The sequence below is a fragment of the Rhododendron vialii genome, chromosome 5a (genome assembly GCF_030253575.1).
Source record: "Rhododendron vialii isolate Sample 1 chromosome 5a, ASM3025357v1".
Taxonomy (NCBI): Eukaryota; Viridiplantae; Streptophyta; class Magnoliopsida; order Ericales; family Ericaceae; genus Rhododendron; species Rhododendron vialii.
In genome coordinates this window covers 41,288,369-41,312,901 of record NC_080561.1, presented here as the reverse complement: position 1 = coordinate 41,312,901, position 24,533 = coordinate 41,288,369, and the positions used below count along the sequence as shown (strand labels likewise).

The 24,533-nt window shown below is 38.2% G+C and overlaps 1 protein-coding gene and 1 long non-coding RNA gene across 45 annotated transcripts in view; one reads left to right on the top strand and one right to left on the bottom strand.

Moving 5' to 3' along the window:
- The first annotated feature begins 3,952 nt into the window (after window positions 1-3,952).
- LOC131326035 (uncharacterized) overlaps window positions 3,953-24,533 on the top strand; it is a 138,746-nt gene continuing 118,165 nt past the window's right edge. For 6 of the 44 annotated variants that reach the window (XM_058358622.1, XM_058358596.1, XM_058358623.1 and 3 more), the window contains exons 1-7: window positions 3,958-4,174; window positions 4,346-4,419; window positions 11,982-14,621; window positions 16,879-17,259; window positions 17,611-17,712; window positions 19,258-19,545; window positions 19,880-19,984. In XM_058358622.1, the coding sequence (XP_058214605.1) occupies window positions 12,009-14,621; window positions 16,879-17,259; window positions 17,611-17,712; window positions 19,258-19,545; window positions 19,880-19,984 (3,489 nt within the window). In that variant the 5' untranslated portion in view covers window positions 3,958-4,174; window positions 4,346-4,419; window positions 11,982-12,008. Of the gene's footprint in view, window positions 4,175-4,345; window positions 4,420-11,981; window positions 14,622-16,878; window positions 17,260-17,607; window positions 17,713-19,257; window positions 19,546-19,879; window positions 19,985-23,117; window positions 23,452-24,533 lie in introns of all 44 variants that reach the window. The other 38 variants (XM_058358614.1, XM_058358613.1, XM_058358610.1 and 35 more) reach the window with 22 other exon arrangements.
- Window positions 18,052-23,145, bottom strand: LOC131326043 (uncharacterized). Its single transcript, XR_009199905.1, has 3 exons — window positions 22,920-23,145; window positions 18,278-19,061; window positions 18,052-18,233 (listed from the first exon to the last, which is right to left on the bottom strand). It is a non-coding gene; the product is annotated as an uncharacterized LOC131326043 (long non-coding RNA).

Below are 24,533 nucleotides of genomic sequence, written 5' to 3'. Positions count from 1 at the left end.
ATAGCATACGAAATCAGCATGATTGCTATCAGTAATTGTGTTTAATGTTCACATGTTACCATTATATTTTTTCATAAACTAGCGTCCAACCCGTTCTATATAAGGGCAAAACTAATCCGTTCTAGCGTTGTGCCCGTTCGAACCTACTTTTATTAATTGTCCCGTGCATCGAACGGGCACAACGCTAGAATGGATTAGTTTTGCCCGTGCATAGAACGGTTTGAATGCTAGTAGAGAGAATCACAATGGTGGCCTTCACTGCCTGCTGCTTCTAGAGCTTAATTCCAAGGTTTGGTTGACATTTGTTCCATTTGTAATGAAAATTCATCTATTGGCAAGGTCATCCATGAGGGCATTAAAATATCAGTGCATGCTGGTAATGCTACAAGCTTCTGGAATGATATTTGGCTTGAGGAAAACTCTCTCAAATCTCTTTATCCCATCCAAAAGGAAGCTCTGGTCTTAGAATGCTCCCCATCTTCTGCCTCTGATAAGTGGCCTCTTACATTTACAAGAAGGCTCCATCCTTGGGAAGAAAACCAGCTTGATTCTTTGCAATTAAAGTTGAATAGGTTTCCCAATGATCCCTCTGGAGAAGATTGCCCTCGCTGGAAATGGAGCTCTTCTGGCCTCTACTCTGTATGTTTGACTTACTCAACTTGGGAGAAACAAGTTTTCCAAGTTAATGACTGCCTCAATTGTGTTTGGAAAAACCTTGGACCTGCCAGGATTGATGCTTTCGTTTGGCTACCTATTTAGGAAAGGATTGCTACTAGATCTGTTTTGGTAAGAAGAAACATTATACCTTTGAATGCTAGTTCCTGCCCAATTTGTACTCTATCTTTTGAGACCACTTTTCACCTCTTTCTCCAGTGTTCACTTGCCTTGGATATTTGATTTGCCATTCTCTCTTGGTGGCAAGTAACTTGAGTTTACCCTTCTACGTTTCATGGTTTGATTGATTTTTGGTTCTCCAATTCTTTCCATAATCTTGAGGAAATCTGTTGGAACACCACCCTATATGTTGTACTTTGGACAATCTGGAATACTAGAAATGATCTAGTTTTCAAAGACAAACAACCTAATGTTGATGTACCAACTCTTGGTTGGTCTTCTCATCTCCCCCAAGGATTGTGGCTTGCACATGATTGCTCTATGATGCTCGCCCTCTCCTTCTCGATGTAACATTTATCGAGTCTCTAATAAAATTTTATTTTGACGATCAAAAATAAATAAATAAATTCTTTTTGCCTAGAAAAAAAATGGTATGGATCCCACCTAAGGCGAATCATGATGACGAAAAGCTTTCCGTATGTTTTGATAAAGTAAGCCTTATGAACTGTGTGAAACTCTTGAGTTATGAAGGAATATGTACGAATTGCGGATGCGAGTGCTAGATGGAACTTAGAATGAATAAAATGGCGCAAAAACCTCTTTTTATCCTTAGTGGCTATGACGATCTTCAAATTTCTCTTCTTAATTTCGACCCACTTTTCATATACAATACTTAATTAGTTTAGTTTAAAAGTACAATTCCACCATCTTCTACAACTTTGCATGCCCTCTTTATAAATATAATAAAATAGGTTTTGATCCGAATTAAAAAGAGGAGGATGAGAGGATTTTGCCAAAATAATTTGCACTTCAGCTAGCGTGTTGAGATTAAAATCGTCAAATCATTTAATTGAAAAATATTCTTGGATCCACAATGCTTGGATTAGAAAGTAGACTCATTAGAATTTTCAACAGTTCAAACCACGCGCAAATCGGAGTTCGAAAGTATCCGTGACAAGCTTGCAAAATTTGACGTGTTGTGCAGCTTTGAGGTTGCGCCCAGAGCGCATGGTGAGGCGCATTACAGAGCATTTGAATGCGCCCGGGCGCGTGTAAATTAACATCACAACACTTACCATTTCTTCCTCTCTCTCTCCCTTTCTCCTTCCCAATCACGCCTCGTCTTCTCTTATACTCCCTTTCTTCTCCCTCACTACCATCACTACCTTACCCATGACCCAGACCGAAATCCAATCCCGCAATTTTTTATTTTTTTGTGTTTTACAATCATTATCAATACATGACTGTTTACCAATTTTTCCCTCGATCGAAATCGACGGAGATTTCGGGAAACAAAGCCAACAACAAAATAAAGGCGAATGCGGCTTATCTCCACAAACGAATTTGAGGTTCCTTGCCGTATTTCAGGACTTCACCGGAAAAGAAATGGCGAATGAATCAAATGCTATTTTTGGTGGTGATGAATTGACTTGTAAAAGAAGACCGTCACCCGCCAATCTTCAAGAACGGAATCGACCCATCGATTGGGCGGAATGAATTGATGGTTTAGTGAAGTGGGGTGGAGCGGAAGAAAAATAACAAATGGACTTTGTTATTTTTCCAAGGTAGATTTACAATCAAAAAGGACGGATCCCTATTGAAAGTAAGGGAGTTAATTTAATCCTACTCCTAGGAAGACAAAAATAAGAACAAAGTGAAGACTTTGATTTGTTTGAAGGAGTTTACAATGAAGCCAAAAGAGGCTATTTATAGAAAATACAATGTGTAGGAAATAACTTCCTAACTTCTCACTACTTTTCATCATCTTCCAAGTGTCCAAATAACTTCCCACAAACTCCAAAGTGTGTAGGAGCATGCCACTTGTCCAAATAACTTCTCTTCAACTTCAAAGTGTGTAGGACGATGACAAGTGTCCTGCACTTTATTAAAATACAAACAAATAAAACTAGTTATATTATTAATACGAAATAATAAAATAGGAAGCATTCCCATAAACGCCATCTTTCGGTCGATCGATAGGCGGTGAAATATGGTACAAACAATGACCACCGCCAAGTTTTTACCAATACTATCACCACCTCAGCGCCATTGTTTCACCACCACCGCCAGCCATTGCTTCGCCACACCTCCACCACTACCACCACCTCAAAGCCAACATTTCATGACCACCACCACTTCACTGCACCATGATTGTCAACACCGCCACCAAACCATTGACGTGTCACAACCACCGTCTAGCTACTGGTACCATCACACTATCAGCACCGGCTCCAACAACAAAACTTCATCGCCACTCTCACCACCACCACCAGGTCCACCACCTACATAGCATCATTTCACGACCACATCTCACTCTACCACCACCACCACCATTTCTTCACCGCTGCTACCACCACTGACACACTGTCATTGAACCACCACACCTCCACCTTATCACCATGCCTTATCAATCTTTTAAGATTATGTGGTCACTGGAAACATTCGAGAGATGAAAAATACTTAAAAACAAAATCTTATATAAATCGCACATAAAATTCATACAAAACTGTGGTATGGAATTTGAACATTAATCAGATGTCTGGACAGGATTGAATGTTTTCCATCGATCCTGTTAATTTGTAAATGAATGAATTTGTAATGTAATCATAACAATTCATGATGGATGCTTGGATTTTCTTTATTGGGCATAACAATTTGTAAAGAATTTGTTGCCTTTGAAAAGAAACCAAACCAACGTATCTAGCGACTAGCAACTGAGTCTAGTCAATGTCAAGGATTAATGTGCGGCTAAAACGAATTTTTTTTTTTTCAGTTTTTAAGTTGTCTACTTGTATTTATTTACTTTTCCCTTTTGCTTTTTCTTGATAAATATATTCAATGTCCAAATACTGCGCGCCCAAGTGATTGCATATGGAAGCGAGAAACTATGCGCAACATCTCTTTGATAAAGTTGGAAAAGAAAAAGTGGTGAAAGGGTAAAGAATTGTACTTTGCCTTTTCCTTTCTTCTGTATGAGAGGAATAAACTAATCGATTTAGCTTTGGTAGCAAGATAAGGATTTCCTTCCGAATCATTAATCAAACTTGTGCTTCCATTGTGAACCATGACTAAAACTTCCTTGGTACGACTTAAAGCATCACTTTGGTGATCGGAATTGGAAACTTGACTGTCATTGTTGCCAACATAAGCTTAAAAGCCCTCAACCCATATCTTCTCGTTCCTGTTTCCCTTGCATTCTCTGCTAAACAAGCTCGAGTTTTCTTTCCTATTCGTCTCCTCCTCCCGACTTCCTCTTTCATTACTCAACGTAAAGACCAAAGGGTGTTTGGAGGACCTGGGACATCGATCTCAGTTTGCTCGGTTTGAGAACAACAAAGAGGTATGACTGAACAGTACTTTCCTGCAGGATTTATTGATTACTGTCGGCCGGGATCCAAACTGTAAATAGCTTTTTCTTTTGTTTCTACTGCTCTCCTGTGGTACATCATTAACCAATCATCAGGTCATTATCAACGACGTTACCAATAATTGTTTTCCTTGAAATTTCCAGAATTACTCTGGTCTGATGAGGTCGGCAGCGTGGTTGAAGCATCTCCAAAAGGACTGACTTAAGGCAGCGACCAGGTTAGTTACTTGTTTTTTTTTTGTTTCCCCTAAGTTGAATCTCAATCTTTTGTTCCTTTTTTGTTAAAGCATCCAATATGTCCAAAAAAAATTAGGAATATAGTGTGTAGAGAGAGAGCAATCCAATATGAAATGCCTTGTGGCACCCAATATGAAATGGATTTATTTATTGACATGTGGCACCCTTGTGTGACAGGTTATGTCTTACAAAAGACACATGTTAGGAATGATCATGTCTATTAAACACACTCATTAGGAATGGTCATGTTTTTGAAGACGGTTAATTAAGAAGCATCATGCCTCTTTGTAGCTAGGCACCTACATATGAAGAATCATTCCTCTAGTAGACATTAATTCAATTAGGATGGATCATGCCTCTTGTAGACACTCTCATGTTTCACATTCCTTTCTTAGAGTATCCTCAATGCTATAACCAAAATTGGATTGTCAAAAATTGTCATGATCACCTTTCGGATATTCTTTTAAGGAGTTACTAAAGTTAAAAAAATGGAAGTCGGTCTACAATGGCATACTAAAAATTGGATATCCAAAACTTGTCACGTCATCTTTTCAAACAAAAAAAAAAATAGATTTTCAAAATAAAAAATCTTTTTGAAAATAGAAAAACAGTTTTTGCAACAAAAAAAATTTGAAATTTTTTAATGCTGAATTATCATTATTATCATTCACAGTTTTAATTTATGGTGAATTAATGCTGCCATCTTAGTAATGGGTTTGTCCTCCCAAAATATTACCATTCCTATCCATGTACCCTTAACCATCATGTTTTGTTTCCCTGTTCCTCTCTTAATTTCTATCATAATCTGGCCTTAATTAGCTTGTTAGCGACTTAGCCTTGCTTCAAAAGGTTTGGTATCTATGAAGCACGGGTACGGGTATGCATACCGGTACTGGTACGATGGTATGGCAAAACTAAGAAAAATAGGTACGGGTGTGGGTAAAGTTAGGGTAGGTCAAGAAAATTGAAATGTCTTCATATTTAAGAAAAATGCTTTATCTGTAATAATTACAAACCAAATGAAAGAATTAGTTAAATGACTTTGTTGATTAAGATCCAATATTACAAACCGTAGTTAAATGCGCGCCATGAGTAAGGTACAAATTAGGGTGAGTTTGAGGTAACTGATGCTTTACAAAAACCCTGTACAAAAGATTTACTTTTTGAGTACTAGCTCACTGAGTAGTAATTCCACCGAGGTAGGCAGAATATGGCTTGAAGCGTGAGTTTGAGGTAACGGGTGCCTAGGATATAGTGCACATGCAGTATCTATTGTGTCTGGAGGCAATCTTCCCATATCAGGAGCAATTAAGGATGCTGAAGAGAATCCGCACATTCTTCTTTACCTAATCCAAGGTAAGTTGAGGAGGCGTTAGGCCCTTGCTAAGTGTAAGGGTGTGGGAACACGCACCGAAAATCGCATCGGGTGTGTCCCTTTTTTTAGAGCGCGGCGAAACGTTCAATTCAGAGTTGCCATTTGTTTAAAAGTCTGACACCCAACGAACTGAACTTAAAACGCTTACTATGTTGTTTGATTTGAAAAAGGTGTCTATCATCACCTTTGACATCGTAGGTTTGGGAGCTAGGTTATCAGAGGGGAATGGTTTTAAGGCACCCCCTCTCACCCAATCCGGAGATCGCACGGTCTCTACTCGGACATCTGTAAAACATTTGCAATTCTCTCTCATTAATTAATTTTTAACTAGTTAGGGCGGGGAAACAGTTTAAGGGGATTAAAACTATAACAAATTTGCAGGATGTGATAGATGGCATGCTCGCTTATTGAAACGGTTAGTATAGGATGAAAACAGACTCCTGTGGGAGTTTAAACAGATTGAAAGGCCCCCGTTTTGGAGTGTCGTGCGCATGAAGAAACTAGTATGCAGTGATCAAGTCACTGCATGTTGATCCAACCTGTGCGCACCAGTAGGTTCAAACCCACAGTTCTTATTTTCAACCCTCTGGGCTCTGGAAAGACCAGTGTACACCTAGGACAAACCAAACAGTTCATATAACAGTTGATAGGCACTTTGAATGGACTCAGAGGCCATCAAATGAATAAGACACCCCATAAATAGTGTAGGGAAGGAAATAGGGCTCAAAGCCAGTTACCCGTGCAAAGGCCAGCCACTGGTCAAAGATGAACCTGTGCACGCGGGTCATCCACTGTCGCACGCGGGTTAAAGCCATCTAACCAGTGCTTGGTTTTACATGATCTGGGTTCTGGGACATATCCAGAAAGCTCCCAGGGGTATTCCAATGTAACAGAAATGAATATTGAAAGATAACTAGCAGTTTTAGCATGGAAAACAGCAACTGGTTATTTTCATGCTCACAGTGATGATCTATAAAGAAAACAGAATAAAAGAACAAGACCCCTGTCCCCACGCAGATCTGCGCACGCAGCCACGGAGTGGCGCGCATGAGCTATGGATCAACGCGCGCAGGTCTCTTGTCCACACGATTTTTGTAACCAGCTAGCCTTAGGGCTATGACTGGTATTGATTACCAGTCTTGACCCTACCAGCCTCCCTCAGAGATAAGAACAAAAAACAATACAAAGGTGTTATATCTTTTGTTTTTGAGTTTGAAAAGTGATTGAGCTTGAATTTTGAGGAATGGATGAAGAGTGGTTTGACAGATGAAGAACAAGGTAACTTGGTTACCTTGACTTTAGGCTTGCTTGGAGGGCTTTGGATAATCAAAGTGTGTGAGCAAATTTGGGAACCAAATTGCTAATCCTCTTTTAAAGGATGGTCAGAGGGGTATGGTATTTATAGAGGATGACAGAGAGATACCAGCCAAAGGAAGGCTGGTGTCTTAGCCCTTAAGCCTTTTCTCTCATTGAATGAGAAAGAAAAAGGTGTTTATGTGGGGATGTGGATACCGTTTGTCCGGATACTGCTTTTCAGGCAAAATGGAAGCTTCTAATGTGTTGTACTCCACTGATCATGACTTTTGCATGCTGAATAAAGCAAGTTTGACCAGACGCTAACCAACGCGCGCAAGTCTAAAACTTGCACGCTCGAGTCCAAGCCACACTGAGCTGGTCCATGGTCAAACCTGACCATTTAACCAATACTTGGCACTTTGAACCGCGCGCCCTGGGTCTCAACCAACGCATGCTAGTAGGGTTTTGGTAGGTTTATCATAAGGTCTTCAAACACTCAAAGTTCAAACACTCGACATTCCCAAGTTGTTCTCAATTCGTTTCATCATTGGGGAAACAAAAACTGAAAATAAAGAAAAGCAATCTGAAAACCCAAATTGGGATATCTACAGTAGCCCCTCTTTGACAGAACTTGGAGCACCATCGAGTAGGTACAAGTAACGTCAAAGATTCTAGATACCCCACAAAGGTCATCCAGAGTTCGAAAGCAAAGTAGAATACCTCGCAAATGGATCAAAGAGGATGAATGGACTGTCGTTGTGGATTGAGTAGATTGAGACGGGCGGACCATCGTATGTTAGGGATAAAGACTAGCCATGGCACCAATAGTTTCATTCAATCACGGGTAGGTCGTGTCAGGTAGGTTAAATTCCATCTGTTGGGAATCAGAGCCAATCTACTTATCAAAGACCATTGGAGACAGAGCAATAAGGCTGCTGGAAGATGCACTAAAGGCTAGACCATCGCAGACAGGGATGAGACGGACCGTCATTGCAGATTGATTGGACAATATTTTGATTGTCGTTGTGGATTTATCGGATGATATTCTAATCGCCATTGATGGATCGAATCAGACAATATTCTGATCGTCATTGATAGATTGAATGGACGATATTCTGATCGTCGTTGGTTGATCGATTGAATGGACGATATTCTGATCGTCGTTGTGGATTAATCAGACAATATTCTGGTCGGCGTTGATGGATTGAACGGACAATATTCTGATCATCGTTGATGGATTGAAAGGACGATATTCTGATCGCCGTTGATCGATTGAATGGACAATATTTTGATCGTCGTTGATAGATCAATCGGACGATATTCTGATCGTCGTTGTGGATTGATAGAACGATATTCTGATCATTGTTGATGGATCAAATTGGACGATATTCTGATCGCCATTGCGGATTGATCGGACGATATTCTGATTGCCGTTTACGGATTGAACGGACGATATTCTTATCGCCGTTGATAGATTGAACAGACGGTATTCTGATCGTCATTGTGGATTGATCGGACGATATTCTGACTGTTGATGGATTGAACGGATGATTGAAAGGAACATATTCTGATTGCCGTTGATGGATTGAATGGATGATATTCTAATCGCTGTTGATGGATTGAACGGATGATAATCTGATCGCCGTTGATGGATTGAATGAACAATATTCTGGTTGCCGTTGATGGATCAAATGGACGATATTCTGATCGTCGTTGTGGATTGATCGGACGATATTCTGATAGCTATTGATGGATTGAATGGACGATATTCTAATCGCCGTTGATGGATTGAATGGACAATATTCTGATCGTTGTTGATAGATCGATCGAACGATATTCTAATCGCCGTTGATGGATTGATCGGACGATATTCTGATCGTCGTTGTGGATTGATCGAACGATATTCTGATCGCCGTTGATGGATTGAATGGACAATATTCTAACAGCCGTTGATGGATTAAACAGACGATATTCTGATCGCCGTTGTGGATTGATCGGACGATATTCTGATCGCCGTTGATGGATTGAACGAACGTCATTCTAGTCGCCATTGATGGATTGAATGGATGATATTCTAATCGTCATTGTGGACAAAGTTAGGGTATGCCCAGAAAATTGAGAAAACTAGGGTACGATGCAGGTAAAGTTAGGGTACACCCAGAAAATTGAAATGTCTTTGTATTTAAGAAAAATGTATTTGTATTTGTAATAATTACAAACCAAATGAAAGAAGAGTGGTGCTAGGGACACACCCACTCACACACCCAAACACACACCCACACTCACATGAGTGGTGGGTCCCACACACACTACACACTTTAATGTGTGTATGGGGCTCAGCACTCATGTGAGTGTGGATGTGTGTTTGGGTGTGTGAGTGGGTGTGTCTCTAGAATTATTGATGAAAGAATTGGTTAAATGACTTTGTTGATTGAGATTCAATATACAAACCGCAGTTAAATGCCTTAGTGCATGCCATGAGTAAGGTACAAACCAGGGTGAGTTTGAGGTAACAAATGCTTTACAAATTAAAACTCTTACTACTACAATAAACCATAAAGATCACAGTTATTGGCTGTGATTGTAAGCTTTCTATCACGCTCTTGCTACCATAATGGATCTGGGTGTGATTGTAAGTTTCTCTCTTTTATCACGGTTATAAACTGTGATTGAAAAAAAGAAACAATCACAGCCAAAAGGCATGATCGTTTCTCTTTTATCACGGTTATAAGCCATGATTGGTTCTCTTTGGCGTGATCATTTTTCTTTTCTGAGTGTGATTGTTTGTCACTTTAGATCACGGTCTATAACCATGATTGAAAGTTCAAAATGATCACACCACCAAAAACTGAGATGAAAAACCATTGCGCGTGATCTTTTCTTTGTATCTACTAGACCATCTTTTCTTGTCATTGTCAAGTTTCAAACCCACACACCCTTAGTTGATTTTTCAAACCCTTACCACTAAGCTACCCAAGAACTTCTGTTACATTAAGAAAACAAAAATATTTAAACATATTTCCTAAAGTGAGAAAACTTTTTTTTTTCTTAAAATTTGCTGAATTTTTTGAAATGCAATTAACATGATATTAAAATATATAAAAATACATATATAAACATTATTTAAAAAATTTTAAAAATATGATAAGTGATCTTTTTTCAATCAAAATTAGTTGTTGGTCACCAAAAGATTTTCTTGGGGCGAAAAATTTAGTTTTAGCTAGTAAATTTGGTAGACAATGGTGTTTTTTGTTGTAGTGTGCGCTTTGTATTTTTATGAAAATTATCACAACCTGCAGATTGTAACATTATACACAAACTTTAGTTTTTTTTTTTTTTATAAACTAACCATTTCACATGGATTTTATGTTTATATTGAATTTCAATTTCAATAGTGGCTTCTCAATTGGGTTTTAATCATTTTCAGATAAGGCTAAGCCATAATAATATAATTGCTTTTTTACCTAATATGTCTAGCATATACTTGGAAAACATTTGCAATAACTAAATTTCACTACTATAATAAACCTACAAAAGATTTACTTATTGAGTAATAGCCCTCTGGGTAGTAATTCCACCGACGTAGGCAGAGTATGCCTTGAAGCGTGAGTTTAAGGTAACGGATCAATACCTAGGATATAGCGCACATGCAATATCTATTATGTATGGAGGCAATCTTCCTGGATTAGGAATCTGGGAAGCTGAAGAGAATCCGCACATGCTCCTTTACCTAGTCCAAGGTAAGTCGAGGAGGCGTTAGGCCCTTGCAAAGTTTTGAGGTTGGAAGGCAAAGGTTACATGCACCTTGGGAGAGAGAGAACGATCCCTATGAACGATCCCTATGAAGGCAAAGGTTACTTAATATGGGGAAGGATCAAATTAAGCTTGCTCTTTCCGGGGATGAGCATCAATCAGAGGCGGGGCATTCTTAGTCGGTCTCCCTTATTCAGAGGTGGAGTACTTGGAGCTTGCCCTATTTGTGGAGAGGTTGGAGCTCGCTAATTAACTTGAATGTAAAGCCTATTAATGGTAGAGTGCAACCATTAAAGCATGCAAAGTGGCAGTAGATTAATTCTATCTAGATAACCCCATAAGGAAATCGTTTGTAGTTTTGTAACGTGCATTGTTTGTTTGTACAAAAATCAATTGGCAATGGATAAAGAATAAAGAAGTAAAACATCATCCGTGCTGCACCGGTAAAAAAAAGTACTAAATGCAAAGTATTAAAGCATCCAACACAAAAATAAATTAGCAATGAGTGGAGAGCCGGCCAAACTCATGACAAAATAGTTTTGGAGGTAAAATTTTAGCCACTGTTGCTTGGCACGAGCTCTTTAACACTCTCCGCTAATTCAACTGACTCACGTGTGAAGAAAGAAATAAAAAATTCATAACATTTAGCACAAACAAACTAAGTACACTTTTAGCAGAAACAACAAGAATTAACCAATAACGGAATAGAATCTTTGTCAAATGCCTAAAAACCCTAGTTTTGATATCATGTTACAGTATCCAACACAAAAATAATTGTCAATGACCGGAGAGATTATTGAGGCTCATATATTAGTTTTGGAAGTGATACCTAACCAATGTGGGACAAGCTCTTCTAACATAAAGTAAATTAAAGCGAAAGAGTGAAAAATACTGGGTTGCACATATGTATAATGCAGTATAAAAGGTTATTTTTAGGTTCTTTGGCATGTTAAAAGGTTGTCTATATGTATAATGCAGTATTTAAATTGGTCTTATTGTAGGTCCGTTTATTTTATCTTTATCTACTTTTTTTTAGGTTCTTTCGTTCTTTGAGTGGATAGCTTTTACCTTTTAAATCAAATCTCATCCTTAGACACCTAACGTTGGGACTCGATGCAGAGAAAACAAACAAAGAGTGAATTGAAAATGGGTAGCCCAACAATTGTACTGGACAAAATTGTAGAGAAACTCGTTGACATAGCATTCGAATCAGTGGGGCGTCATCTGGGTTATCTTTTTCATTACAAGAAGAACATGAAGAATCTTGAAGTACAGATGAATAAGCTTCAGGAGCGGAGAGGAGCCATTGAACGACAAATTGATGAAGCCAAGACTGGCGGTGAGGTTATTGTGGATGATGTTTCAGATTGGCTAAAGGAAGTGGACATACTGAGACAAGGAGTTGAGTCCTTTACGAGAGACAAAACTGTTAAGGAAAACGTTCGGTGCTTTAAATTCTCATGTCCTGACTTCAATTCGCGGTATAGGCTGAGCAAGGAAGCCGAAAAGAAGATGGGTGATGTGAAAACTCTCGCTGAGAAAGCCAACTTTGGTACAATTTCACGCCGTGCGCCACCTCCTCTAGAACTCCAATTTCCATCCAGCGGGGAGTACGTGAGTTTTGATTCAAGAGCATTGGTTTTCGATAGGATCATGGAGGCATTAACAGATTCCAAGGTTAATGTGATTGGGGTGTATGGAACAGGAGGGGTGGGTAAGACGACAATGGTCGAAAAGGTTGGCGAACAAGTGAAAAAAAATGGACTTTTCGATGAGGTCGTGATGGCAGTTGTCTCTCGGGATGCAAAGGTGGCCAAAATCCAAGGGGAACTCGCTGACCGTTTGCATCTAAAACTGGAAGCGGAAACTGAAGTGGGGAAAGCAGATCAACTCTGGAATAGATTGAGCAATGGGAAGAGAAATCTTGTAATACTGGATGATATTTGGAAAAAATTGAACTTGAAGGAAATAGGTATTCCTATCAGAGATGGAAACAAAGGTTGCAAAGTTGTTCTAACATCACGAAACCAACACGTCTTGATAGATATGGACGTTCATAAAGATTTCCCTATACAAGTGTTGTCAGAGGAAGAGGCGTGGAACCTATTTAAGAACAAGATGGGAAATAATGTCGACTCTCATGATCAACTTCACGACATAGCAAAAGCGGTTTGTAGAGAATGTCGGGGCTTGCCAGTTGCTATACTTGCAGTTGGAGCTGCATTGAAAGGCAAGAGTATGTCTGCCTGGAAAAGTTCGCTAGATAAACTTCAAAAGTCCATGCTAAACAAGATAGAGGATATTGACCCAAAGTTGTTTACCTCTTTACGGTTGAGCTATGATTACTTAGATTCCGTGGATGCAAAATCGTGCTACTTGCTCTGCTGTTTGTTCCCAGAAGATGCCCAGGTTCCAATTGAGGAGTTGGCAAGACACTGCATGGCGAGGAGGTTGCTTGATCAAAACCCGAACACATTGGAAGAAGCAAGAGATATTGTATGTTCAGTGGTCAATACCCTAAAAACTAGTTGTTTGCTTTTAGATGGCATAAACGATGATTTTGTGAAAATGCATGATATCGTGCGAGACATTGCTATTTTAATAGCAAAAGAAGAGAAAGCATTTCTAGTCAAACATGGTGTCGAAGAGTGGCCGGAGACGGGGACTTATGAGAAATACTCGGCAATCTCATTAAGGTCTGAAAATATTAGCGAGCTTCCCGAAGAGTTGGTATGTCCGGATCTTCACACTTTAATGCTTGAATGTAGCCGCAGTAAATTTCAGCGCGAACTCAGTATTAAAATTCCGGACAGGTTTTTTAGAGGGGCAGAGAAACTTGTGGTTTTGGAGTTGGACGGCGTAAGCATGTTGCCACTACCATCTTCACTAGGAAAATTGATGGAACTTCGGATGTTATGCCTAATTAACTGCGAGTTGGGAGATATAGCAATACTCAAGGATCTTAAGAATAAGCTTGAAGTACTTAGAATCCGAGGTTCTGATATAAAGGCGTTGCCACATGAGGTAGGAGAGCTAACTCGTCTTTGGTTGTTAGATTTGGGGGATTGCTACAAGCTCAAAGTGATTCCAAGTGGTGTCATATCCAAATTGCACCGGCTTGAAGAACTACATTTTCCACTTAACTTTGAGAATTGGGAGGGCACAACAGGCAATGAGGAAACAAGCAAAGTGAGCATTGACGAGCTAATGTCATTGCCTCGATTATCGACATTAAATATTGGCATACCTCGTGATCACATTGACGAGTTGTTGCCTGCAGACCTTGGCTTTCAGAATTTGATCAGATTTAATATTACAGTGGGTGCCGCATATTATGTCGATAGCAAAGATTATTCAGTGGTGGTGCTTAGGGACATTTATGATGATTTCAACATCTTGGAACGCCTACTTGGCAAACCTGGAAGAGGTGGACTATACCCATCAAGATCCTTCAATAACTTAACTCAACTATTACTTGAAGATTGCAGATTGAAATATCTCTTCTCCCCCTCCTGCGCAAGAGGACTTCTGCAACTCCAAAGTCTACGAATATGGAGAAGTGAGATCATGGAAGCGGTAATTGGAAATGAAGGAGAAAAGGATGAAGAAATAATCGCAAATGCTATAAAGTTCAGTCAATTGCAAAGTTTGCATTTGGAAAGTCTACCATGCCTCATAAGCTTCTATCCTCGGATAAAGAAGGCAACAACAATTGAGAGTCATTCTTTTTCACCTGCACAGTCTCTCTTTAATGAAAAGGTAAGTTTCGACAACATTACATTTATGAGCATTGTTACGGTATAACCATAATTAGATACTATGTGATGTGTCATAATTGCATTGGTAGAAAAACTCTTTGTTTCTTTTTGGTAAATAGGAAAAAAGAGATCATATTCTTCACTTTTTTTTTATTGCCTTAATCATGTAATTAATTATCGAAAATATCCTTGGCTCTTAAAACCACCGCTTGAAAATTATTGCAATTTGATACAATTATTCTACATTTTGAGTAAATGATAGTATTGTGTTAGTCAATGCTATTATGAATTCATATTGTCCAGTGATTCCCAAGCTTCAAGTTCGAGCCTTGGAGTGCGGTAGATTAACGTACACGTAGCTTTCGACTTTTAGTTTTCTAGCGCGAGTTAATTCACCTTAGAGACCCGGTTAGTACAATGGTTGACAAACGATGACTTGGGCACAATGATTTGAAAACTGAGCAAAACGAAAAAGTGACCAGGTAGATGGGTCACCGGATCAACCGGTATCAAACCGTGACATCATAAGTAACTCAAAAATATTTTGAAATTCATATGCAGATAAAATTTATTTATCATATATATGTATTCATCTAAACAGTCCGGATCTGGTTAGGACGTCCTGACAGGAGCTTAGGTCCAGACTTCTCCCACAGCCATCGGATTGTGTTTTCGATGGTCCAGATGCACGGATAGTTTGTTCGCCCAAACAAACTATCCGTTCATCCGGACCATTGAAAACACAATCCAACAGCTGAGATCGTGGCCCGGACCTAACACAAAATCCGGACGTCCTGACCAAATCCGGACTGGTCATCCAAAATTAGTGAAATGAGCTAAAATTTTCTATCCAATGTTGGATATTTTATTTTACTGTAATTTCTAACGTATCCTCGATGCCCGAGTTTCGATTTTCTGATTTTAAGCAAATTAAGAAAGAATGAAATTCACAAGTTCATGAGGCAAGCAAACGAAGCCTTAATGATACTCCAGCTCAACAAGGGCTAAAACAATAAAAGAGTGGGAATTGTGTCTTACCTGAGTTCTGAAACTCAATGACAAAAGTGTCTTCAAATATCTAGTGTCATCCCACATCGGGATCCAACGAAATGGTTGCTTAAATAAAAGCAGTAGTAAGCAAATACATAAATAAACAAGTTTGTTTGGCTACATATTTGCTTCTATTAACCCTTTGTCCTTCTACAAAATCCCATGCATTTAAAGATGCAGGCAAAATAAGCAAATAGTATGCAACATACGGCACGTTTGTCGGACGGATAAGGTTTTGGGTACATAGATACGTATGGAAGAATGATAGATAAGATGTGAATATATTATGAGGGGAATTGGTTAAGGAGGTGAAATAGCTTATACTTGGTTTGAGTAGTAGTTGATATATGTGGATAAAAGTGGGTGTATAAAAGTGGATAATGTGAAAATTACTTTATTACCGTTATTAAATCATTGTATTGAGAATTAAAAAAAATGTCTGAGGGGTTAATAGGTCTTTTCCCCCACCTGGATAAGCTAATTCTAGATTGGGGGTGGGGTAACCTAAGAGCCTTGGCTGAGGGGTGAACTTCCAAAATTTCATTACGAATTTACGATCTTTCACGACCGAACTTAACGTTTGGAGAATGTTCGATCGGTAGCTAGATCGATCGTGACCGAACAACCTCCACTTTTTCGGCCCAGATTGTCTGAATAGCTAGGTGAGATGTTTTGGATGTTCTGCAAAGAAATAGATTATGTTCCCACAACCTATTTCTTTGTATCTCCTTTACTCGTTTCTTCTCTTCTTCTTCCCTTCTGGTTACCAATATAATTTTATTCTCTATGCACGTGCATGTGTGTGTTTGCCATTCGTCATCGATTTATCCAAGTTTGCTTAGCCGTGAATAAGCAAATTTCTGGAGCTGCACTTTCTAAGCTGTTTGTTTCAGCATTGGATAGTTCAAAATTTTAAAAAAACTAGTATTCACTAGAAAAGTTTAACTCTTCGCGCGAACAGTTTTTTTAAAATCTGAACCGTCCAAAACATTTTGAATTGACACAATTTATCTCCGTAAACCACTATTCACGAAAAGGTTCGTGAAATAATTTTTCACATCACATGGATATCTAATGAAAACTAGTGTCAAGCCACATGCAACCATGATTTGTTAACTTGAAGCTAACTTTTGGAAGCCGCTCATATAAATTTTCATTTTCTTTTGGTTAAATGTTTTAGAAAATAACTTGTGTTACAAGCGTTGCAGGTTGCATTCCCTGTTTTGGAGGGATTACACATTGAATCAGTGCCAAACATAACAGAGATATGGGATAAGAACTTACCTCCAACTGAGTCCTTTTGTCGACTGAGGTCCTTGAAAGTCTTGTATTGTGGGAAGCTGAAGAAAGTGGTCCCGTCACATATTCTCCCACAGTTAAAGAGTATAGAAACCCTTGAAGTTACCTATTGTTGGGAGATGGAAGTGATCGTAGTCTTGGAGAGAAGGGAAGAAGAAACACAAGAAGCCACCAATAAAGATATGATCATCATGTTCCCTCAACTAAGGGCAATGACGCTTCAAATTTTGGAAAACCTTAAATGTGTTTGCACCTACAAATTCGAAGACCAACTCAAATTCAACGTGCAGGTACTTATTTTCTTAACTACCTTTTTTAGTAGATCGTGGAGTGGCCTTTGGGGTGCATTTAAAAAGCGTGTATTCATGCTTTAAAACCGTTGGAGTTGGAAAATTTTCTAATGGAGATGTAAAATAAGCAAATATTCACGCTTCAACTTTTGCTTCTCACAATCCGACTGTTAGCCTTTCACAAGAGGGAGCATCAAAGGCTAAGAGTAGAGAGTTACTTTTGATATCATTCCAATTCATTTTCTTAATTCTTAATGTTTGGATAGCAAACATTGTCGACCAATTCAATTCCTTTACGTAATTTTTAATATTTCGATACCTAACTTTGTCGACCATAATTATGTCTTTCAGTTCCCTCAACTGCGGATTTTGAATCTCTATAACTTGGGAAGACTTTCAAGTTTCAACGACACTTCTACAATAACAGAAACACGGCCCTTGTTCAACCACCAGGTATGGATGTTCCAATTCTGTGAATTAAATGTGGCCATAGATAGAGCACACAAGAAAAAGAAGATTAGGTATATTACACTTCAACTAAATTGGTTAATAAGAGTTGTATCGAATGGATGTGTTGACGGTATTTAAGGAAATTACAACCTTATACTGACAATTATTTACTGAATTTAAATTAAAAATACTACTTCTTATTTGGGTTTAAATCTTAATCTGAATGTATTTTATTATATTTTCCTATAACGAACATTAATATTTGCCTAACCCTGTTTTTATTGAATCAATCATACAAAATTACGACTCTTTCTCTCCCTCTTTTTAGCAACAAATTACAACTCTCACCGGTGGGGGGCGCTCTCTCTCGATCTCTCTCTTAATTTCCCAGAGAAATTACATTCACTAGATACATAGATGTATAATTGGCGCTCTCTCTCTCTCTCACTCTCACTTACTCCCATCGAAATGCAGCAGGGCAGCCTACTGGGTTTGACCTCATCCATTTTGATCAATTCCACTACCTCTTGTCCTTCCAACTACCACCAAGGCCCACTCATTTGTCTACCTCTTGTCTCTCCAACTAACACCAAGGCCCACTCATTTATCAAGCTTATCATCCAATTTTGTTTACCACTTCACAACAGATTTAGCAATTTTCCTTTCGATCGATATTGTAGCATGTTTTTTTGTATGTTATTCAATCTGTTTAATATCTATGCTAACTTTCTAAGGGTATTATTGTAGCAGTACCTTGATTTAATGTGCATACATAAATACGTGAAGAGAGAAATTAATTTATAATTACTCTGTATGAAAACACATTTAAATTTTATGAATTCCAAAAGTATCTCTTAATTTCTCAGTACCCACCCTCCTCCCTTTTGCCTTCACCCACAGCAGAATAACAACAAATTAACATCTGATGCTCACCATTGTGCTATTTCAAAACCCATATTCATGTTCATTTTTGTTGGGCCCGGAGCGCCCTTATGGATTTAGTTACATAATGTCACTCTCTGCGACCGCTCTAAAAACAGACTTGCGGGTGCAATGTCGAATGCCGTAAAAAACTTAATTGAAGCCCTCGCTAAAACCAATTGGTTTTAGGAGAGATGGTGGAAAAACTGTCGGACAATTTCAATCTTTGACAACCAAAATGAAAGTTTGGAGAATGTTCGGTTGCAAGATGGTGACCAACGTTTGGTTGTTGGTGGCCGAACAACCTCCACTTTTTCAGCCCGGGTTGTCCTGAAGGCTAGGGAAGATGTTTTCGATGTTTTGTAAAGAAAATAGGTTATGTTACCAAAACCTATTTCTTTATCCTCTACTCTTATCTTATCTTCTCTTCTCTTCTCTTTTCTTCTCTTAGATCTTCTTCTCTTCTAATGAAACTAGTGTCAAGATACAGGCAACAATGATTTGTTAACTTGAAGCTAACATTTGGAAGCCACTCATTCTAATATATATTCTAGGGGTTTAAATTTTCATTTTCTTTTGGTTAATGTTGTTTGATATTACCGACCTTGGGGTTTATGAGCGTTGCAGGTTGCATTCCCTGTTTTGGAAGAATTATACATTAATTCAGTGCCAAACATAACAGAGATATGGGACAAGAATTTACCTCCAGCGGAGTCCATTTGTCTACTGAGGTTCTTGGAAGTCCGCAATTGTGAGAAACTGATGAATGTGGTCCCATCATACATGCTACCACTGTTAAAGAGTATAGAAACTCTTGAAGTTTCTGAGTGTCCAGAGATAGAAGTGATTGTAGTCTTGGAGAAAAAGGAAAAAGAAACACAAGAAGCCACTAATAAAGATATCATCATCGTGCAGGTATAGTACTTATTTTAATTTCTTATGGGTGTGTTTAAAAATTAGATACTTATGCATATGTATACGTGTATTCATGCTTTAAAACCAATGGAGTTGGAAAAATATTGCATATGTAAATATTCACCCTTCAACTTTATTTAGCTCCTCACAATCCAACTGTTAGCCTTTCACAAGGGATCATGAAAGGCTAAAAGTAGAGGGTTACTTTTGATATCATTTTCACATATAAGAGCGCAATTAAGTGGAATATTAATTCCAGATTCCATTCCAATTCATTTACGTAATTCTTAATGTTTGGATACCTAACTTTGTCGACCGTAATTATGTCCTCCAGTTCCCTCAACTGCGGAAACTGAGACTCGAGAATTTGGAAAGACTTTCAAGTTTCAACAACGACACTTGTACAATAACCGAAACACGACCCTTGTTCAACCACCAGGTATGGATGTTTCAATTCTGTGAATTAACTGTGGCCATAGATAGAGCACACACGAAAAAAGAAGATTAGGAATATTACACTTCAACTAAATTCGTTAATAAGAGTTGTATCGAATGCAAATATTGTTATGTGGATGTGTTGACGGTATTTAAGGAAATTACAACCTTACACTGACAATTATTTACTGAAATTAAATTAAAATACGACTTCTTATTTGTGTTTAAATCTTATTCTGAATGTATTTTATTATATTTTCCTATAGCGAACATTAATATTTGCCTATCCATAATTTTATTGGGCGCTGCTATTCGCAGCCCTCTATTTACTCCCATAGCCCGTTAAAAATTTTCAATTATACTCGACAGTTAGTTATCGAAATTGAGATATATTTTCAGCGTCCAATTACCGAAATATAATATTTTTTTCAACAGATGTTTACCGAAAATGCATGTTCGGCAGTTGTTTACCGAAAGTTGAACATATTTTCGACATGTAGTTACCGAAATATAATATTGTTTTCAACAGCAATTTACCGAAATGTTGTTTATGATTTTCAACAATCATTTACCGAAATTTAGTGGGCTACGGGAGTAAATAGAGGGCTGCGAATAGCGGCGCCCATTTTATTGAATCAAACATACAAAATTACAACTGTCTTTCCCTCTTTTTAGCAACAAATTACTACTCTCTCACTCATAATCTCACATACGGGCTCTCTCTCTCTCTCTCTCTCTCTCTCTCTCTCTCTCTCTCTTAATTTCCCAGAGAAATTACATTCACTAGATACATAGATGTATAATTGGCGCGCTCTCTCTCTCTCTCTTACTCTCACTTACTCCCATCGAAATGCAGCAGGGCAGCCTGCTGGGTTTGACCCCATCCATTTTGATCAATTCCACAACCTCTTATCTCTCCAACTAACACCAAGGCCCACTCATTTATCAAGCTTATCATCCAATTTTGTTTACCACTTCACAGCAGATTTGGGGTCGATTCTAAGCCCATATTGTAGCATAGTTAGCAATTTCCTTTCGATCAATATTGTAGCATGTTTTGTATGTTATTCGATCTGTTTAATATATATGCGAACTTGCTAAGGGTATTATTGTAGCAATACCTTGATTTAATGTTCATACATAAAGATGTGAAGAGATAAATTTATAATTACTCTGTATGAAAACACATTTAAATTTTATGAATTCCAAAAGTATCTCTTAATTTCTCAGTACCCACCCTCCTCCCTTTTGCCTTCACCCACAGCAGAATAACAACAAATTAACATCTGAAACTCACATTTGCGCTATTTCGAAAGCCACATCCATGTTCATTTATGTTGGGTTCAGAGCGTCTCTATGGATTTAGTTATCCAATATCATTCCCTGCGACCACTTTAAAAACAGACTTGTGAATGCGATATTAAATGTCATAAAAGACTTAATTAAAGCTCATCCCTTTCTCCTATTTTGCGTGCCAAAAATATTATATCCCAGCAAAAACCCTCGCCTCCTATTTATATATCCTTCTTTGCCGTGTAAAACCTTTTTAGAAAAGAAGTCCTAGCGTTGGCCCATTGATAATTAATCTTAAATCAGATTACCTCTTGGCCTCCACGTTTCCTTTGTGTCCACAAGCCATATTCCAATTCTCCAAAATCAGCCCAACATCATTGGCCCATAATGAATTTCCAACAATTAGAATAATTATAAAGTAAGTGAACACCTTTCGGTAATGAATTTCCTTTTAGGTGGGCCCATCACATGAAATAATTCTCAATTAGCTTCATGTAACATTTAATTGCTCCGCAAGTCTTATCACCCAATTCATGATCTGCCAACGTAAATAATTTACGACTCTAACGTATTAAACCTTCAAACACCTACAATATACAAACTAAGCATTAAGCTCTGATTAACAATATAAATAGATTTAATAAAGATAAATTAAGGGTTGCTAATGTAAACATTAACGCGTCTATCAATGTGTTTTCCTTTTTACTTCCCAAATGCCAATTATAATGTTAGCAACAAAACACAACGTCAGATCGAAAAACTCAAATGTCTCCCAAGCATGACCCACCTTAATTAATCCCTGATGATATTACAATTACAATTACTCTCAAACTCAATGCCAACAATGTTTTCAAAGCACCTTGACACATGACTAAATATGGCGTGCTTTAAAATGCCTCGTAACTAGCACCGGTAAACCCCTTAATTTTTTCATGTGGTGTCCAGATTGAGGTAAAAAGGAGTATTTTACAGTGAAGTACAGATTAGCAATCGAATTATAACTATCATGTGAGGAGAAATGGTTGTGAGTTTAGTGCTCCCAAAATTTTGTACGTCTCATCCCCATATCGTCTTCCAAATAGAAAAAAGAAAAGAAAAAGGAAATTCAAATTTAAAACATGAGTGAGGCCTATGTAAACTTCTAGTGAAACTAAAGAAAACATGCAACCACTAGAGTATTGAAACATGAGTGAGGCCTATGGATTTAGTTATCCAATGTCACTCACTGCGATCGCTCTAAAAACAAATTTGCGGGTACGATGTCGAATGCCATAAAAGACTTAATTGAAGCCCTCGCTAAAACCAATTGGTTTTAGGAAAGATGGTGGAAAAGCGGTCTGACAATTTTAATCTTTCATGACCCAAATGAACGTTTGGAGAATGTTCGGTTGCAAGATGGTGACCAACGTTTGGTTGTTGGTGGCCGAACAACCTCCACTCTTTCGGCCCGGGTCATCCTGAAAGCTAGGGAAGATGTTTTCGATGTTTTGTAAAGAAAATAGAATTTTCTTTTTTTTTTGAAAGGCTAGAGAAAATAGATTATGTTATCAAAACCTGGCCAATTTCTTTATCCTCTACTCTTATCTTCCCTTCTCTTTTCTTTTCTTCTCTTAGATCATCTTCTCTTCTGATTACCAATATTTTACTCAGTGTTGATTAACTTGCATATCACATGGACATCTAATGAAAACTAGCGTCAAGACACATGCAACCCTGATTTGTTAACTTGAAGCTAACTTTTGGAAGCCACTCATTCTAATATATATTCTAGGGGTTTAAAATTTCATTTTCTTTTGGTCAATGTTGTTTGATATTACCGACCTTGGGGTTTATGAGCGTTGCAGGTTACATTTCCTACTTTGGAGGAATTATCCATTTATGGAATGCCAAACATAACAGAGATATGGGACAAGAACTTACTTCCAGCGGAGTCCTTTTGTCTATTGAGGTCTTTGAAAGTCCAGTATTGTGAGAAACTGATGAATGTGGTCCCGTCATACATGCTCCCACTGTTAAAGAGTATAGAAATCCTTGAAGTTTCCGAGTGTCCGGAGATGGAAGTGATCGTAGTCTTGGAGAAAAGGGAAGAAGAAACACAAGAAGCCACCAATAAATATATGATCATCGTGTTCCCTAAACTAAGGAAAATGGAGCTTCAAGAATTGGAAAACCTTAAAGGTGTTTGCTTCAATGTCCAGGTACTTATTTTCTTAATTACCTTTTAATTTTAGTAGATGGTGGCCTTTGGGGTGCATTTAAAAAGTACTCCCAACGCATATTTATCCGTGTATTTATGCTTTAAAACCAATGGAAGAAACAATAGAAAAATGGAGTGGGAAAATTTGCTATTAGAGATGTAAAATAAGAAAATATTCACGTTTCAACGACTTTAATTAGCTCCTCACAAATGAGCATAAAAGCTAAAAGTACCATACCTAACATTACCGATGCGTGGTGGGACATTAGCTTAGTGGCATGATGGGGTAATACTTTCTGGCGGAGACGAGCGCTTAAAAAACGTCGGGGTAGAACTTGTCACGCCCCAAATCCGGGAGCATGACCGGCCGTGTACCATGAAGCAATCATGGGACACGAAGCCTAATTAAAAAATGCCATTTAAAAATGCCATTTAAAGGTTCAGCTGTTTATCTTAGTTGTCCGTCCCGTTACGATGACGTTATATAACATGTTCTGCTAACGTTTTCTCACAAAACGCCAAAATCTAATTTTTTTTTAAAGCCCACAAAATCTAGGCCCAACGTCATGCTCCCAAACAATGTTAGAACTCCATTATTAGCCCAGTAAATTATTACCCAGCAATTCCAATTCTAAATATTTGAAATTAGAAGTCCATTATATTTAACCATCAATTCCCATTCTAAAAGCTTCAACTAAATATTCGAACAAAATAAAAAATTTAAAAACCAAACTTGTTCAACTGAAATGATGTGTTCTCCTTTTCACTTCCCAGATGCCAATTACAATGTTAGCAACAAAACACAACGTCAGATCGAAAAACTCAAATGTCTTCCAAGCATGACCCCCCTTTATCCCTGATGATATTACAATTACAATTACTCTCAAACTCAATGCCAACCCGGAGACCCTGCCGAGCGGCACCCCTGCCAAGCGGGTGCCGAGCGGTCAATCCGACCGTTCATCTCAGAATCAACGGTCCGAAACGAAACATCTTTTTCCTTTTCCTTTTTTTTTTTTTTAAATCCGTTCGATACCTTGGCATCTGGGCCGTCCAAAACACT